Source organism: Prinia subflava, chromosome 3, assembly GCF_021018805.1.
Source record: "Prinia subflava isolate CZ2003 ecotype Zambia chromosome 3, Cam_Psub_1.2, whole genome shotgun sequence".
In the NCBI taxonomy this organism is placed as follows: domain Eukaryota; kingdom Metazoa; phylum Chordata; class Aves; order Passeriformes; family Cisticolidae; genus Prinia; species Prinia subflava.
Genome location: NC_086249.1, coordinates 40,640,614 through 40,656,956, shown reverse-complemented (window position 1 = coordinate 40,656,956; position 16,343 = coordinate 40,640,614). Strand labels below are relative to the sequence as shown.

Below are 16,343 nucleotides of genomic sequence, written 5' to 3'. Positions count from 1 at the left end.
TAATGGAACAGATCTACAGATTTACATCAATCTTTATTGATTGAGAAATTGTTCTAATCAGCATTTAAAAACACAAAGGCAATAACACAAAAATATTATTTTTATATAAAAGAATTCAACACAAATATTAATTATAAGAAAACAATTCCCTGTTAAATTTAAATGAAGTAGATTTTTTTTAATTCTGATGACACATATTTACTGGAATTTATTTGTAAATTAAATTTATTTCTTCATCTTCTAAAGTCCTCTTCTAGACTACAGGTAAAAACACCCAAGTGAATGATTACACTGCACTGCAGTTGATCAAACGAAAATATTTCTTGAAAAGGTCTGTAAAATGGAATTATTGCTTTTCTGTCAAAATGTACTTCATCTTCAGGTAGACGTGAGTAAGTTATAAACATTTTTTTTCAGCAGAAGCCTGGAAAATAACTTCTATTACAGGTTCTGGAAAACCCCAAAGTCTTATTTACCTAGAAAGAATTTCAATGAAAAGCACTCTAGTTTTTTCCTCCAAAACCAAACAGTCCACTGAGAGAATTCAAATATTATCCCAAAAGTCTTCTGGTTTCCCTCCTTATACTAAGATATTATTCAAATAAGTGGCTCAGAATTGCCAATAAATTTCCACTACAGCTACTGCCAGGGACATTTTATTTCAATGGAAAAAGTAAGAAAAACATTAATTGACAAAGGCATTTAAAAAATAATTTAAAATGTGACAATTTAAAATATTTTCGAAGTTTTGTCATATGATATTTTTCTGTCATTCTTTTCCTGAAAATTTGCCAATTTTGTGATTAAATTTGTAGAAAAATTACTAAATGAAAACAAGTGATACCAAAGAAGTTGCAGCATATTTAATACATGAAAAAGATTTTTCTTTTTAAATGAAGTAACATCTACCTCTCCCTTCCCTTTTTTCCTCAGTCTTTCACATCCTCTCAAATCTAAGTTAGAGGAAATACATTTTGGAAGTGTTACCTCAGTAGCGGATTATTTTCAAAGAACTATACAATCAGAAGTAAAGACATTAATTTCACTCACTAACAGAAGTAAACGTTTATTCTTTACACCTTCACTACAACAATGGTATTTTCTGCTCATTTCAAGAACCTTTTCCGAGTCTTTCTAATAACAGCCAAATAACAGCCTCTAGAATATTAGGACTTCTCTGAAAAGGCATTACTTAATGTTATCTTTTCCTTAGCTATGAAGTTTTATTTTTACCCCTGCAGTTTATCAACTTTTTCTTAGCTTCAGCCTATAACTTATTCCTTCTTGATGCTCTATTTTATGAGCTTATTCCTTTTTTGTTAGTCTCCTTGTTTTGGTAAACATAGGAATTTCTTTTTGTTTTCTTCTTTCTGTTATTTCATTCTGGTTCTTTGTTACATTCTTTCCTATTATTAGGGAGAGAATTATCATCACGGTATGACAAAACCGAAATACGTGCTTAGTGAATGACAAAAAAGGATGGTGAGAACAGGTTAAGCTGCACAGCAATAAAACCACTCACTGCTACTGATCCTCCTCACTTCCTTATATTTCTTCTCTTTAGCAACATTGGGGCCACACTCCGTGAACCAGCACAGCTACAAATAGGGAGCTGAACAAAACCTCAAAGCTCATGCAGCTTCCTAAATTTCCAAGGCCAAGATGACCCTTATTTTAAGTAAATGTGATCTCCTGAGCAGCAAAACTAATTTTTGCATAAATATAAATGTTTCCTGAGAATGTGATAACAAGAAAAGGAAAGCAAGAATCTCCAAGCCAAACTTTGCTGACCTTAGTTGGCAGCCGTCAGATCTCGCTTCTATCCTGAAGCCCTACTGACAAATCGTAATCATTCTGAAACAGTGTCTCTCAAAACACAAAAACTCTTCCACAGTCATAGATCTCCTGAAACAACTTGTATTTCTTGTGTTTCAGTTTTCTTTATTTACTTGACAGTAACATTGTTATGGGCTCTCCCTAGACCTGCTTTGACATCGCTTTGCCATCTTAATTTGACATATCACAACTGTCTCTGTTGTCTGACAAGTTCTTTCAGCATGAGTTTTTTTCATTGCAAAAAAATCTCCACAGACAAGAAGTATAAAAAGACTGAATCACAAAATTCTGCACACCATCAGAAAAAAACATGATATAAGAGAATAGATGTTTAGCACATCCAAGGATCTTTTTTTGAAAGAGGTAAAATTTAACATAAATTTGCACTGAGCACAGTAAAGATACAGTATCTTAGTTCTTGAAAAAATAATTCCAGGTATGTAGGGAGCCTCCTAATATCTAGGTAAATCAAGCTAGATGGTTCATTAATGTTTACACTATAATTAACTTTTTTTCCCATCAAAAAAGGCTCTATAAAAAGGTATACTTTTAAAATTCAAGTGTAGTAGTTTCTCAAGTTAATTGAGTCTATAGTTTTTGTGCAAGACTCTTTTTTTAAGCCTTGAGGGCAAGGAAACAAGCAAATCCATATCCAACAGGATGAACTGAAGAAGTGCCTTTAAATCATCAGGACCAGTAAAGAAACTTGGTAAATTTGGTCACTAATAGAATGTTTCAACCTTGGTCATAAGAACAGGTGATAAGTAGACAGAAAGTTGAGGAATATATAAGGAAAAACTGTGACCAGCCCTAAATGAGATTAATTTTGTAAAGAACCTGGTCATAGAACTCAGACTACATAGAAAAGGATTATTTTACTAGGTCTCATGAGAAATACATCTTTTAGGGCAATATCTGATACAAAGATGTTATTTGCACCCTATAGATTACCAGAGTTAAGTAGTTCTCTGGAAAACACTGCCGGTGTAATAAAGTAGATTGATTCCATTTTTAAGCCTTCAGAGGACAAGGGCTGGGACAAATACCAGCCTAACTGTTTCAAGTCCAAAATCAGGCAGAGTCCCCTGCTGAGCTCTGAATGATGAATTAAGTGGAATAAGAACCAGAGAACCTCTGCCTGTGGAGAGCTTCAGTCACAGCATGAACATCCTGTAGATACTGAATATCATTTTGGCATACCACCTCGTTTTTCTTTGGAACTGGACAGTAGAGGAGAAAATAATAAGGGGGGAAAAGGTGGCTGTTCTAAAAAAAAATATTGTACAACTTAGTCCAGTGTTACCATTCAGCACTGCTGTATACCTGATATGATGAGTCCACCTACAGGCTGTGTTACAGCAGTGCCTGCACATGTTAAGAACTTTCTTCAGAATCTTAAAATAATTATTGCCTTGAAATAACTTTAAATAGCTCTCTTGCTACCTTTTTTTTTTTTTTTTTTTTTTTGTAGTATGTTAGTAGGAAAGCTCACTAAAAATATATTTTCCAGGAAAGCTGAAAGTTAAAGCAAGAAGAAAGACAAAAACTGGTTTACAAAAAAGAGGAACTATCAAGGAGGGTAACAGGGAGGAGGACATCAGGGAGGGTATTTTTCTAGAATTCTAAGGCAAAAAGTCTAGTCCTTTCTAGGCCTTTTGGCTTGCAACTGGAATACAGGGTACTAGCTTGAAAAAGAAATTTATGAGGGAGTGGGAAATACTGCTGGGGATCACAAACAACTAATGCCTTTTCTTACTCTTTAAAGGCTCCAGTATTTTGTGCATTTCCTTACATGTTTTAAAAGAACAGTAATTGGTACTCTTTGGTTCCTAATAATAAAAGTGGTATACTAGCACTTTCAACAGTAATTTAGTAACTTCAAACATTTAATGGCTTATAAATTTTCAAGGATAATGTTCAGAGCTTCTTTCCAGCAAACCTGACTACTTTACACTGTTACCAGCTTTTGCTTTCCTGAAGGCACATAATTACTATTAATTTTTTACATCTGCACTCTCCTAAGTAAACTTTATAATTAGTCTCACAATTTCAATATGTTTATTGTCCACTGTCAAAGTAACAGAACCACCCTAATTTCTGTCTAATCTTTACATTTTGGATTGTAAAGACATCTTGATTATTAATCAGTATAATAATGATAATATAATCAGTGACATAAAATCTGAGTGCCAACAATCATTTCTACCCTTAAGTTACACTGGGACCACACAAGTCAGAGACAGAGGAGAGGGCATGAGCAGTTAACCTCTGTTCCATAGTCCAATACATCTTAGTAAGTGTCCAACTCATTAGACAGGGATAGAGTGGCTCATATGTGTAATTAATTATTGGCAGGTTTACTTTCAAAAAGGTGCCAGATGCTATGCATTTCCGAGTTGCTATCTGGATCTCTGATCTATAATGTTTCCTGCCATGTTAAACATCTGTTCAGAACATACTTCTGCACACAGGAACTTCAGTAAATCAAGAGTTAAGTCAAAATTGAATGAATGTGTATTTTCTTTCTGGTGATTGTAATGATATCCCTTTAAAGATGTCATAAAGGAACATTATGTGAAAGAAAAATGTTCTGTAACTTGTGTTGGGGTCATTACAGTTTGAAGATTTCAATGTGGATAAATGAGAACACTTTTGTGGCACCTGCTCTTCAGCTGTCTGAATTGGCATCTGTCTCGCCACTGGTAGCCTACTCTAAAAAAACTTTGGAAGTTGCAAAGCTTTGAACCTTGACTCTCTGGAGTGGGTGTAATTTAGAATCCTGTTGGATATGGATTTGCTTGTTTCCTTGCCATCAAGGCTTAAAAAAAAGAGTCTTGCGCAAAAACTATAGACTCAATTAACTTGAGAAACAACAAAAATAATAAAATAGGCAGATTTGAATATACATTTAGCCCTTCAGCATTTCATTCTTCCTACCATACAGTCTCCTGGAAACCTGATATTGTTTTCTGTCTTCATGTGTGCCTGACTTATTGATGCTTTTAGTAAAACCCATGATCAGTCTCAAAGTGTGGGCAGAAACACGAGCACATGGTGGAGCCTTGCAGTCAGGTACTAGGAGCTAATCATATCAACCGTAGACAGAATTTCTGAAAACAAGCTTCTGAAATGCCCAGAAATAGCAGATCAGTCTGAAATTCATGAACTTTCCCTTTTTCCTGCTTATGAATGGATTACAACGTGTGCAGGCAGGTTTTCAATCAGCAGCAGTATTTTAAGTTATATCTATTGGAGGATTTCATGCTCTGTTTCAAAATGACCTATGGTTTTCTTCATGGTAAAAACCCAATCTTGCAAATTACTTCCAGAAATTCCTAAACTAAAAAAGGAAAACACAAACTTTAACTTACTGAAGAAAAGCATTATCTGTAAATCATTATTATTCCAACCTCATTCTCTAAAAGGGGTTAATTTCAGACAATAGTGCAATTTTTCTGGGATCTTTTTGCAAGTCTTTATAGTGAAGATAAAAAGGAATCTATGAATAGGAATTCTACCAAAAATTCAGGAAGACTGTCTTACAGAGGATTGGGTGAGAAAATTCACAGGATTTAATTGCACTGTGCTAAACATGCAGCAGTGCCTCTTCCTTGACAGAGAAGATACACTTAGACACTTAGGGCACATGGAAAGGAAGGAGTGGGATGTGGCACAACAAAGAAGTACGTTATGAACTTAGCCTTGAAAATCAGTTCAGAGTTCCTGACTCAGTACAAACTAAATAATCCATAAAATTCCTCATCCTTACTGAACAAAGTGATCATGTCCAGTGAGACAGCTACTGCAAATGACACTGGCCTGACCTCTCTGTAGAAAGTTTTAACAACCACCTTGATTTCTAACAGGGATTCCCTGATGTTTAATAAGGCTGAGTTCCTACTGCTCCCACAGTCCTGCTTTATCAACTGCTTTCTTGCTCCTCATGCAGCAATACCCACAGTATTGTACCAACACAGTATATTACAAATTAATCAGGTGTGATTATTTTGAGTTATTATTCAGTTTTCCATTCCTTTACTAAACAATGATGCCATACCTCAAATAATAGTGCAGAGAAAATACTGAAGGTGAGTAAAAAACACACTCTAACCCAAGATAGGGTTATATTTTTTCTAAACAGATGTTTATATTTAGGAATACTGTGTAAAAATAACATCTTTTAAGCAACCTCTGGTAAACTGGCTGAAGCTGGCCAACACATTGAAAAATTATCAAGGGACTAAAAGGCTGATCCTCCTCACTCAGTACAATCACACAACATAAATTTTATGTTCTCAAAAAATTCAGATTAAAGTATATCTACAGCTATTCAGTCATAAATTTCAAGAGCTCTCTGAAATCTGAGACCAAACTATAGCTGGCAGGAGGAGCCTTACGTGAGGCATCCCCAAAAAGACAAATTCATTATGCAGAGAAAATGTCTCATAATAAAATGAGCTTCAAGGTAATGATTAAAGAACTTCTTGTATAAAATATGGAAATCAATATATATATATATATACACACACGATCACACATATAAAAATAATCAGAAGAAAGGCTTATTTCATAAAGTGATATAAGCACTGACCACCTTTGATGCCTCAAGGGAAAATTATATATTCTTCACTGCATCTACAGTTAAGATGCAGTCAGCTGCAGAACAAGGAAAAAAAACTCAGGATTTTTTACTGATTTCTGCATGTGGCTAGCTGATACTGAAGTACACCTCTCTATCACTATGTGAACAAATGCAGTCATGACAATGCTAAGCAAATTAAGGTTAATGCAGACTATAATTTCTTTCAAGATGTGGCACAGAGAAAATGGTGATTCACATGCTCAAAAGTCACAAAGAAGCTCCAAAAGCATCCAGCAAATATAGGACATTTTTCCTCTTGAGAAGCTGGATTGAAGACTATATTTAGAAAGAATTTTTAAAATAGTCATAATGACTAGCAGTACATCAATTGCAGTAATTGAGGGTTGAGTCCTTTTAAAATTTTCCAGTCATATTTACCCTCATTAGGCATTCTGTCGATGGAAACCTAAGGCATCCTGTAGTATTTACCTTATTTTTATGTCTTTTTGATACATTGAACATATCAAGCTCCTTACACCTGACTTCATACCTCTGCAGTGTGTGCATCATTCTTGAAGTGCTGACTACAGAACAAGATAGTGGGAGTTTAACCAAATTTGTGCACCTGAAATGAAATCACATTCTCATCTATTCCTCCAAGGCACTGGACAAGCAATGAGCTAAGGGAGCAAATCATCCCAATTATTTTGGCAATCTCTCCATTTTTTGCATTGCTTTGTCCCTCATCTCTTAGGATCCTTAGGGTGCATCTAAGTCTCTGTTCTTTGCTCCTAGAACTTGGACTCAGCATCTGGCTAGGTTGAAATCTGTCTTTTTCTTGAGTTTTGGTTAGTCCAGAAAATGTTTCAAAATATCTCTCCAATACAATGCCTTTGTATTTCATTTTGTCTATCTTCACCTAAGCACCTAGTTTTGCCAGGAACAATTCAACACTATAAAAAAGACTGTTAATAAAAATATAGTAAAATGGGACAAAAACTTGGATTATAGAAATTTCAACACCATGAATAGCTTAAGGTTTTATTTACATGTTGTTAATTCGAGTTAATACAAATTTTAAAATAATAAAATTATTTATTTATGCCTTTCTCCTGTTACTTGCTAATATTAATTAATTAATTTATTTTGTTCAAAATGTTGGCTACATGCTGGGCTACAGACTGTTAGGACAATTACCATATTTTTAGTTAGTTGGAAGAAAGCATGCCTGGACACACAAACTAAAATGTTTTGAATGTGGCAGAGTGAGATAAAAGAATGAGAGAATAATATGTACAGGGAAAAAAAGTTCTGCAAGTACATGCATTTTTCTACTTTACAGCACCTGTGCTCCTGAACACAGTAATACAAAAGTTCTGAAAAGTTTCTGAGAGAAACACAGGGGACATGTTACACCCCAAAAACATAAATTTTTGCCAGAAAGTATAAGGGATTTCTGGATTACCAGAGTATCTAAAGGAAAATGGTTGTCCTGCTTTTCCTAGTACAAAATGCAGTATCCTTCAAGAAAATCGGAAGCTAATGGTGCCAGTATTGGTAGATGCCACAGTGATGTCGCACTTGAGGTCTTGGGGAGCTTTTAGAGTAGTGTAATTTAGCACCCAAGTTCTATCTGTGGTTTCCAAAGGAATGTTTTGGGCAATTTTTCAATTGTTTCAAGAAACCTCCTGTCAAACCCGGTACAAAGCTAGTCCATCACCACCTCTACTGAATATTTTCATAGGGCCATGTGGTGAGTTAATGAGGAGAAACAGATCCTGCTCCTATCAGCGCAAAAACATTCTCTCTGTCATCTGACTTTAATTGTGCCTGTATCAGAAACATATCAAATGTACAGCTAGGAATCCATCAGAGATCCCTTGGAGAAGGGCTACCTGGCTGACCTTCTACCCAGCTAATCATACAGCAAAGTAAAAGCATCAGTGAAGTTTCTTTGGTACCTCACTCAAGAGAAGGGAAAGCATTCTATGTGGCCGTGTTTCAATTGTGGATCTATTCTAAAAGTCTTACAGTTCTTACAGTTCCAGACACTCCAAGAATAGCTGCAATGGAAATACTTTTACCCATCTGTGCTTGACAAAAAGAGGATATAGCTTTTCTTTCAGCTACAGATCAGATTACACTTGCCTGTAACATTTTCACCTAAAAGCTAGAATGTTGTCATGCACTTTACATGGAGGGAATTTGCAGACCATATGGAAACTAGTTAGCGAAAACATATCTGTGCAAGTGTTAAATGGAACTCCACAATGAGCTCTGCTAAGCTCAAATATGTGACCTACACATATTGCATGTTTGTTTCCAATTACATTCCGCAAGGACTATTTTAACCTTTGCAACTTCTGTTCTCTGAGGCATTGGAAGAACCTCAGTTGACGAACCACAGCAGTTGGGCTGGTTCTGGAATATTCTCTTTGAAGCTATTTGTATTCAAATGCAAAAAGGTCCCTTTTAACCCACCATTGACAATATTTTCTATTTATAAAATATTTTGAGAAGTTGATGAAACATTTGAAATTTAGTTGAGTTTAAGATACCTTTGAAGAAAGAATTGGTTTTAGAAAAAGGAACAAGTAACTATTTCAGTAACTAGTAAAATTTAGTAATTTTAGTAGAGTAAATAGATCTGAAATTTCACCAATAAATATATTCTGCAACGTCAGATTACTACCTGATAGGATTCCTCTGTTACCAGTCACACTTTGGAATTCACCAGAACAAGAAAAATGAACAATTTCAAGTATTAGTGGCCTAAGATTATGGTCTAGACTGACAAGATCGTTGCAGCCAGTTCATTTCAACTCCAATCAAAAGTTAAGAAGGTTCTAAGGCATTAAGCATAATTTGCTCAAACAACAGATGAGCCAGTCTTCCATGGGACAGAATGATGGTAAAGTGTGACATAAAAAGATATGACTTCAAGATTTTTCACCAAAGCTTTGAGGCAGCTGAACTGCTACAAAAAGGTGTAATGATAACTAAGTTGTATACACATTTCCAAAAATATATTGACAACAGCAATCATAAAGCATCAGACATTCTGGAAAATTTGCATTATTAACCTGTTTTAGAAGTTTTTAAATTAATTTTGTTTTCTGCTTCCTTTTACTTTGTGCTCTTCAGTATGCAGTCAGCTACAAGACTGTGTACACTCTTACCAAATCTGAAAACGATTTAGCATTTCTTACACACACACATGCACAAGAGCACTAGAAAGAGGAGAAAGCACATGGCATCAAGGATGTCTAAAAGTATTGCGATTTCCACAAAATGTGATGGGGAAGAACTTCGTACCACAAGGAAGTTTTGAAAAACAGCAAAAAGGAAAGGTATTATTATGTCAAGCTTGAAAGTCCATGCTTCACAGAATGCAACAGGTATTTTTATGGTGATCAATCTAAAAAACAGACAAGTGCCTTAAGACCTAATTAAAGAAAGTTTATTTGCTTACTTTTGGTTCTTATAACTAAAACTTTATATATAAAGTAACAAATTAAACCATTGCATATAAAACTGTGAAGTTAATTACTGCTTGCCATTAAAAAAAATCAAGTTTCAATTATCAAAGCCCCACAGGAATTCTATACACTCTCATATCCTGAATAACATTACTAAATTCCTCTTTTTTGAGTCATGACCTGGAGAGCACTTTTTAATACTTAAGACTGGCTTTCAGTAAGGAATGACAGGAAATTTCTCAAGGTAAATCAGGTATCAGAATAAGAGAGAATTTGGAATTATCTTTCAAAGGCAACCTAACTAGGCAAAAATTCAGTTTAGTTGGGAAAAGAGGCAATGAAGAAAGAAAAGATCAGAAGTACACGACTATAAAAGCAATTCTGAATCCTCTGCTAAGAAGAAAAAAAGCCCAAGTATTTTAGAGGCGGCAAAGAGAAATTCAAGTCCCAGTGTAAAAATCTATGGTGTGCTTGGATTTTTTTACTTCCCAGATTGCTATTTCAGTATCTTGGGAAGAAAGGACTGGTTTTTCGAAATCAGGGATAAGAGTGATTGAAGAGAAGGTTAGACATAACATTAAAGAAAAATAATGGAAAGGACATTACTTGTTTTGGAACTCAGTGTTTGGGTTGTGAACAATGTTTTCTGATTCTGAATTGGGTGGCTAAGTCATAGATGGGGCAAAATATGGAATGAAACTCCAAGCAGTTATCAGAAACATGCTACAAGCCAGAAACAATCCAAAAAACCATGCCTCTCTCTGGATAAGCACTGAGATTGAATATGGCTGTACAGTTGTGAGATTCCTGTGACCTCTAGCATTTCAGTCTTTGTCATATTCTGGGAACTGTTATAGCCTTGTTCATGCTATAATTCTGAAAAAAAGACAAAATCAGAATGACATCAATGAAGAATTTTTTTTAATCAGTAAAAGAACTCAGGTAAAACCAACATAATTTTAGTCATATTTTATAAAACCTATAGTGTATTATTCAATTGCCAAATGGAAAAGTATAATACTGCTACAAATTTTGCAGCCAACTTCAATGAAATAAGAGAGTTCAGAATGTAACCCATAAATTATCTTACAGTCATCTCAATGTGAATCTCAGACCATTAATTTAGGTGTCATTAAGCAAGAAGTGTAGCTTACTCACAAGCTAGAAAATTAACAATAAAAAATACCTGAAGTTTTTGATTGTTACTAAGCTACGATACCATTCCTTGGTATTATTAAACAATAATATTATTAAGAAATAAGATGAAAGAAGAAAAGGTTCTAGAAAACTTCAGTTACAAGATGCAAATATTTCTGGTAACTAGAACCAACACTGTGAGATGTAATCATGAAATTACCATAGAGAAACTGTACACTAATATTTAGGTAAAACACATGTATAATAGAAGGAGGTTTGGAATTTGAACACAAAGCTGAATTTTTTCTGTGTAGATCTTTACATACTATGAGCCCTGTCAGAATGAGACTTCCTCCTCTCAATGAACAGCAATGCTGTGTGTCAGAACAATCCTGGAAGGAAAAAGTTTACTTGGCTGAATGTATTCCTCTGAGCACATGACCTGGGAGCAGTGCATGCTCATGCAAATTTCCCCTTCACCATTTATCTTCATTAGTACCAATTAATTACTTTCTTCATGAGCTTGCCATATTTGCACATTCTGCACAACTTCTGCATTACTTCCTGCTTCATCTATGACGCAAATTTTCTAACTATGAAGTAGTAAAGACAGCACACAAACCCCATTAAAACCCTTGAAAGTGGTCAAGGATACTTTTCTTTAAAATTTATCAGTTTTTATTCCTCCTGTAGGGACAGCTCTTTATGTGCCTTTGTGAATCCAACTGATCTGCCTGAGGAAAAAACAGCCCTACCAAATACAGATATGGGCATCAATGATGTTGGAGCATGGTTTTCTTTTTAATTTCTTCTGTGGGAGTAGTTTACACTTTGTAATTGTATTCTCACTGTTTCTCAAAGTCAGGCTGAAGCACTGAATTATTCTGAGGAGAGAAAGGCAAACTATAGAGAGTATTTTTTGATAGGACATATCAGCAAGTCAGGGGAAAAAAAAGAGTACAAAACCTATCACTTAACTTCTTTAAATGAAATGTATACTGCAAAGAAGTAAAATCACAATGTATTAACAACTGATCAATTCATTTATCTAAAATAGTTATATAAAGTTTAGTGAAAATAAAAAATAGTCATAGCAAATGAATAATAACTAAAATGACATAATCTCATAAGAGAACAATACCTTCAATCAACAGCTCTTGTCCATGGCTACCCAATAATGTTCGAGATAGGAAAGGGGCAAAATCAACAAAAATTTCTCGGAGGAGAGGGGCCACCTTTTCTAGAGCTCTTTCAAGCTTTGCAGTGATACTGTGAAAAAAGCAGAGACCATGATTGTAAGAACACTTCACAAAGGAAGCTAAAAGATGTCAAATCACACCTGCTTTTAAAAGTTTCTGTAAGCTTCTTTAGAAAAGAGGATGATCATAATTTGATTAAACTCTACAGTTTTTAAATGGCTTTAAGTAAATGGAAATGTCATGTCAGAGTCAGCAGTGTGTCAGCCTCATAAATTCCACAGTATTTGCAGAGTACTCCAGAACAAGTAAAATTTTTATCTACATTTTCAAATAAAGGTCTGGTTTTGTCCTCTCCAGTTTAATGCAGGCCTTTTGTTGCTCAGGAGAGGTTGAGTGTCTCCTTCCACTTCTGTGTGCTCCATTACCAAACTGCTTACTTTCCAATATGTACTATCATTATTGAATAAAGAAAATAAGACAGCCAGCTGAAAAATTACTTTAATGAAGTTTTAGTGTCTGGTATCTTTTGAGCAGATTAGAGTCTTCAGTTGAAAAACTCAGACTTTTCAGTGAAGTGTTATTTTAGTATACAGATCCTTGATGCCCAAAAAGTATATACACTCTAGCACATGTAGAACTGCAGTAATGCACATTAAATGAGTTATTTTTTACAGTAATTTGGGAAGAGAAATTATAATTAATATTAAGAGACAGAACTTGCATACCTCATGTTTTCAGCTGAATCCTCTGGCATTGGAGCAACAGTTTGGACAGCTGGCAGATTTTTGCTGGTAGCACCATTCACAAAGCTGGATGACGAAGAGGAAGAAGAAGATCCTGAGTCTACTGCACCTGTCCCCCAAAAAACACAAAACCTTAATTCAGTCTTAAAAAACAAAACTTTTAAAATAGTCTTTGTGTTATTAATCTACTTCTAACTATGGAAAGAATGTTATTTATTCTAAAACAGTGAAAACCTTTCCATATGGTTATCAAAAAATTAATACCTTAACCTTGCTGGTCTAAAAATAATAAGCTTGAAACCTATTAATAATCAGGCAAAATAAGTCCTTACCTCATTTCCACTATTTTGAAATTACACTTCAAAGTTGAAAATAATTTTACATCATACTGTAAAGCAAGATCTTTCCAAAATAAAGGTGTACTTAAGATGAGATTGACTGGAGAATAAAATTTTAAATATTTCTTAAAATATATTTATATATGCACACTTGGCTGCCCAGTTGCAACTACAGGCAGAAACTAAAAAGAAATTAAAAATTACAGGGAAGATAGAAAATGTACATCACTTCAGGAAGTAATGGGGGAAATTGGTGTCTGAGGAGTATTAAGACTCTAATTACAGTTTTTCTGTTTCCTTCCTTGAATCATGGAGAATTGTAAGATCTTAAAAGTAAGGAGGGCAGTGGGGGTATCATTTCAATGGGTTGTGAACAGCTGCCCAGAAAAAAAAGATGCACACAGAGCATACATTTATACTTTATGTGATCTGGGTCAGAGCTAAGGGCTAAACTTAGACTCTAAATGCCAATCTATCATGTTTGCTGAAATGGCGCTGTGAGTTCAGCCTCTCTGAAGCAAACCAGCAAAGGCTCAGAGAGGCCATGAACAGTGAGAGTGCTGTGATAAATGCTGTCCCTGTTCTGCACAGTCCTTCTGCAACACATCACTGCAAGAGAGGTATCTACAAAGAGTCCTGTGCTTGGAGTTCAAAGCCTGTGGGACTGCAGTGCTGCCAGAGAAGAGGCTGACAGGCAGCAAGATTTATCCAAGTTGCAATGAAGGGTGAAGAGCCTCAGTTTAGAGATCAATGACATTATTCTGAGCATTTTTGAAAATGATAATTGTTAACTTTCTCTTTCTGGTCAGTTTTAGCAGTTGATACATCACTGTCCTTTGCATTACACAGGTACACACTATTGTTCAGCTTCCTGCAGAGCTCGACAAAGCATTTATGATTTCTTAACTGCTTAAGCAGCAAGCCAGCAGTGGAGCAGAGGTTAAATGTTGGTAAGCATGAAAAATACTCTGGCAGCAGGAACAATTATTTTTTCTTTAATTTTTCTTTAGATATTTTTTACTGATAAAAGAAGGTAAAGATTGGAATTTTGATTAAATCATTTAAGAACATTTAAATTTAAAATACTACCAAATGCAAGCAGGATTTACTGGGCTTGCTGAAGTAAAGTAGATGGTGAGATTCAGGATTTAGATTAGAAACTAATATAGGCAGTTTTTTTAATAATGGAATTAGGAGATGGATTGTGGCTTACACTGTGTGTTCTGACTTGGATTAAATACAAATTCTAAATGTACCCAAACACACTGAGAAACACAAAAATATAAGGTAGGCTATCTCTCCCAACCTAGGAATCACAGCAGCTTAACTGAGAATAGGATATTCTGAAAAAGATTAGGCCTTCTCGTATACATATATATGTCTCCATGTGTGCATTTGTGTATTTATTCACTTATTTTTATTCTTATATATGTAGGGAACACATATTTTTATTGTTTATTCCTTTCCATCCAAAATGAGATTTTCTTCATTAAGAAGAAAATCTTTAACTGCATTAAAAATGCAGTTGCTCAGTTGTTCAACCAGCTAGGCTTCCAGAAGATCAAACACACCTAGAACTATTGGGTTAATGTAGAAGTGAGAATCAGGATATGAACTACAGAAATCCAGTCTAAGAAATTATAAAACCAGTTTCTTACATAGAAAGATGAAGGAAGGAAACCTAGGTCCCCAAAGATGCATTCACAGCACTAAAGGACTTCAGTAACACACATCTCATTAAGTCATGACATGACATTGACTGTGACAGTGATGGCAGATGCAATGTAAACACTGACTGTAACCCATGAATAACTGAAAAAAAAACCTTTCACATAAATCCAGCATAGAATATACCTTATAGATTATGCTACCCATCACATAGATATAACTGTATTCCTAGAGTATATGTGACATACTGTAAAAACAACTGTAAATAGGTTTGGAGGGACATCTAGTGTTTCTAAAAAATTGTATTCTGTTTCCTTTTTATCATAGCAAAAAAAAATTTTAAAAAGGTGCTTTTCAATTAAATTCTATACACTACTTTAAAATAATTAATAACATAAATATTTTATAGAATGAAAGTATATAAGCCAGAAAGCTTTTAGATATGTCTCAAAAACTGACATATGAGTCACTGTTCTGACTATCATAGGCGTAGCTTAATTAAAAATGGCAAAATGAGCATTTTAGTCTAACATTCATTTATATTTTTTCAGTAGGACACTACTTTTTTTAACTGTCATTAATATGTTTAGCATTTCTAAAATGTTAATATAAAACTTAGATCTTCAAAAATTCAAATCTTCCAATAATGCTTTACTATAGAATTCAGTACATATATAGTTCTAATTAAACCTCATACTTCTCAAAATTCCATCCAATCAGCACTTTTCATTTAATCTAGCTAATCCACAGATTAGGATCAAAAACAATTTCATAAAAAAAAAAAGAAACTGGAAGACCTGTCAAAAAAAGGAGCCTTTAATTGTCAGTGAATGTACCATGGCTTCTACAATACTGCCCTCTACTAAGAATGGTATGGAGGAAATGACTGATTTTAAAATGCAATTACTTACAAAAAAGAGCTACTACATTCCAGCCAAAACAGTTCAGATATTTAATCAGTAAGAAGACTGAAAAGCTCGCCACTATTCAGTATTATTTGGAAAACAACGTTTCCAGAGCAGGATATTTTTTTGCAGGACATAAGAATACCTAAACAGAAATCCATTCAAGATTAACAGAAGTGTCTACACAAATGGAACTGTTCAGATAAGCAATAACATTATTCAGAGGAGTCATTCCTCCCATTTGCCTCAGGAAAATTAGATTTTAATATTTTTTTTCCTTAGAAAAATCAAAGTTCTATTACCAGGTATTAAAGGTAATCTGCCAAAGGAAAGAAAAAGCAATGAGTTCATATTACTCCATAAAGCAAAAGGATGCCAAAAGCATCCACCTCTATTTGCTGCAACACCAGAGAGATTTTCATGTTCCCAACCCTTAAATGAAGTAGTGATATCCCT

At 34.6% G+C, this 16,343-nt stretch overlaps 1 protein-coding gene across 2 annotated transcripts in view; it reads right to left on the bottom strand.

The window, feature by feature from the left end:
• The window catches only part of NBEA (neurobeachin), a 458,593-nt gene that overhangs the window by 254,874 nt on the left and 187,376 nt on the right, over positions 1–16,343 (bottom strand). For both annotated transcript variants that reach the window (XM_063394796.1, XM_063394797.1), the window contains exons 33-34: positions 12,959–13,085; positions 12,176–12,303 (exon numbers count right to left, since the gene is read on the bottom strand). In XM_063394796.1, the coding sequence (XP_063250866.1) occupies positions 12,176–12,303; positions 12,959–13,085 (255 nt within the window). The remainder of the gene's footprint in view (positions 1–12,175; positions 12,304–12,958; positions 13,086–16,343) is intronic.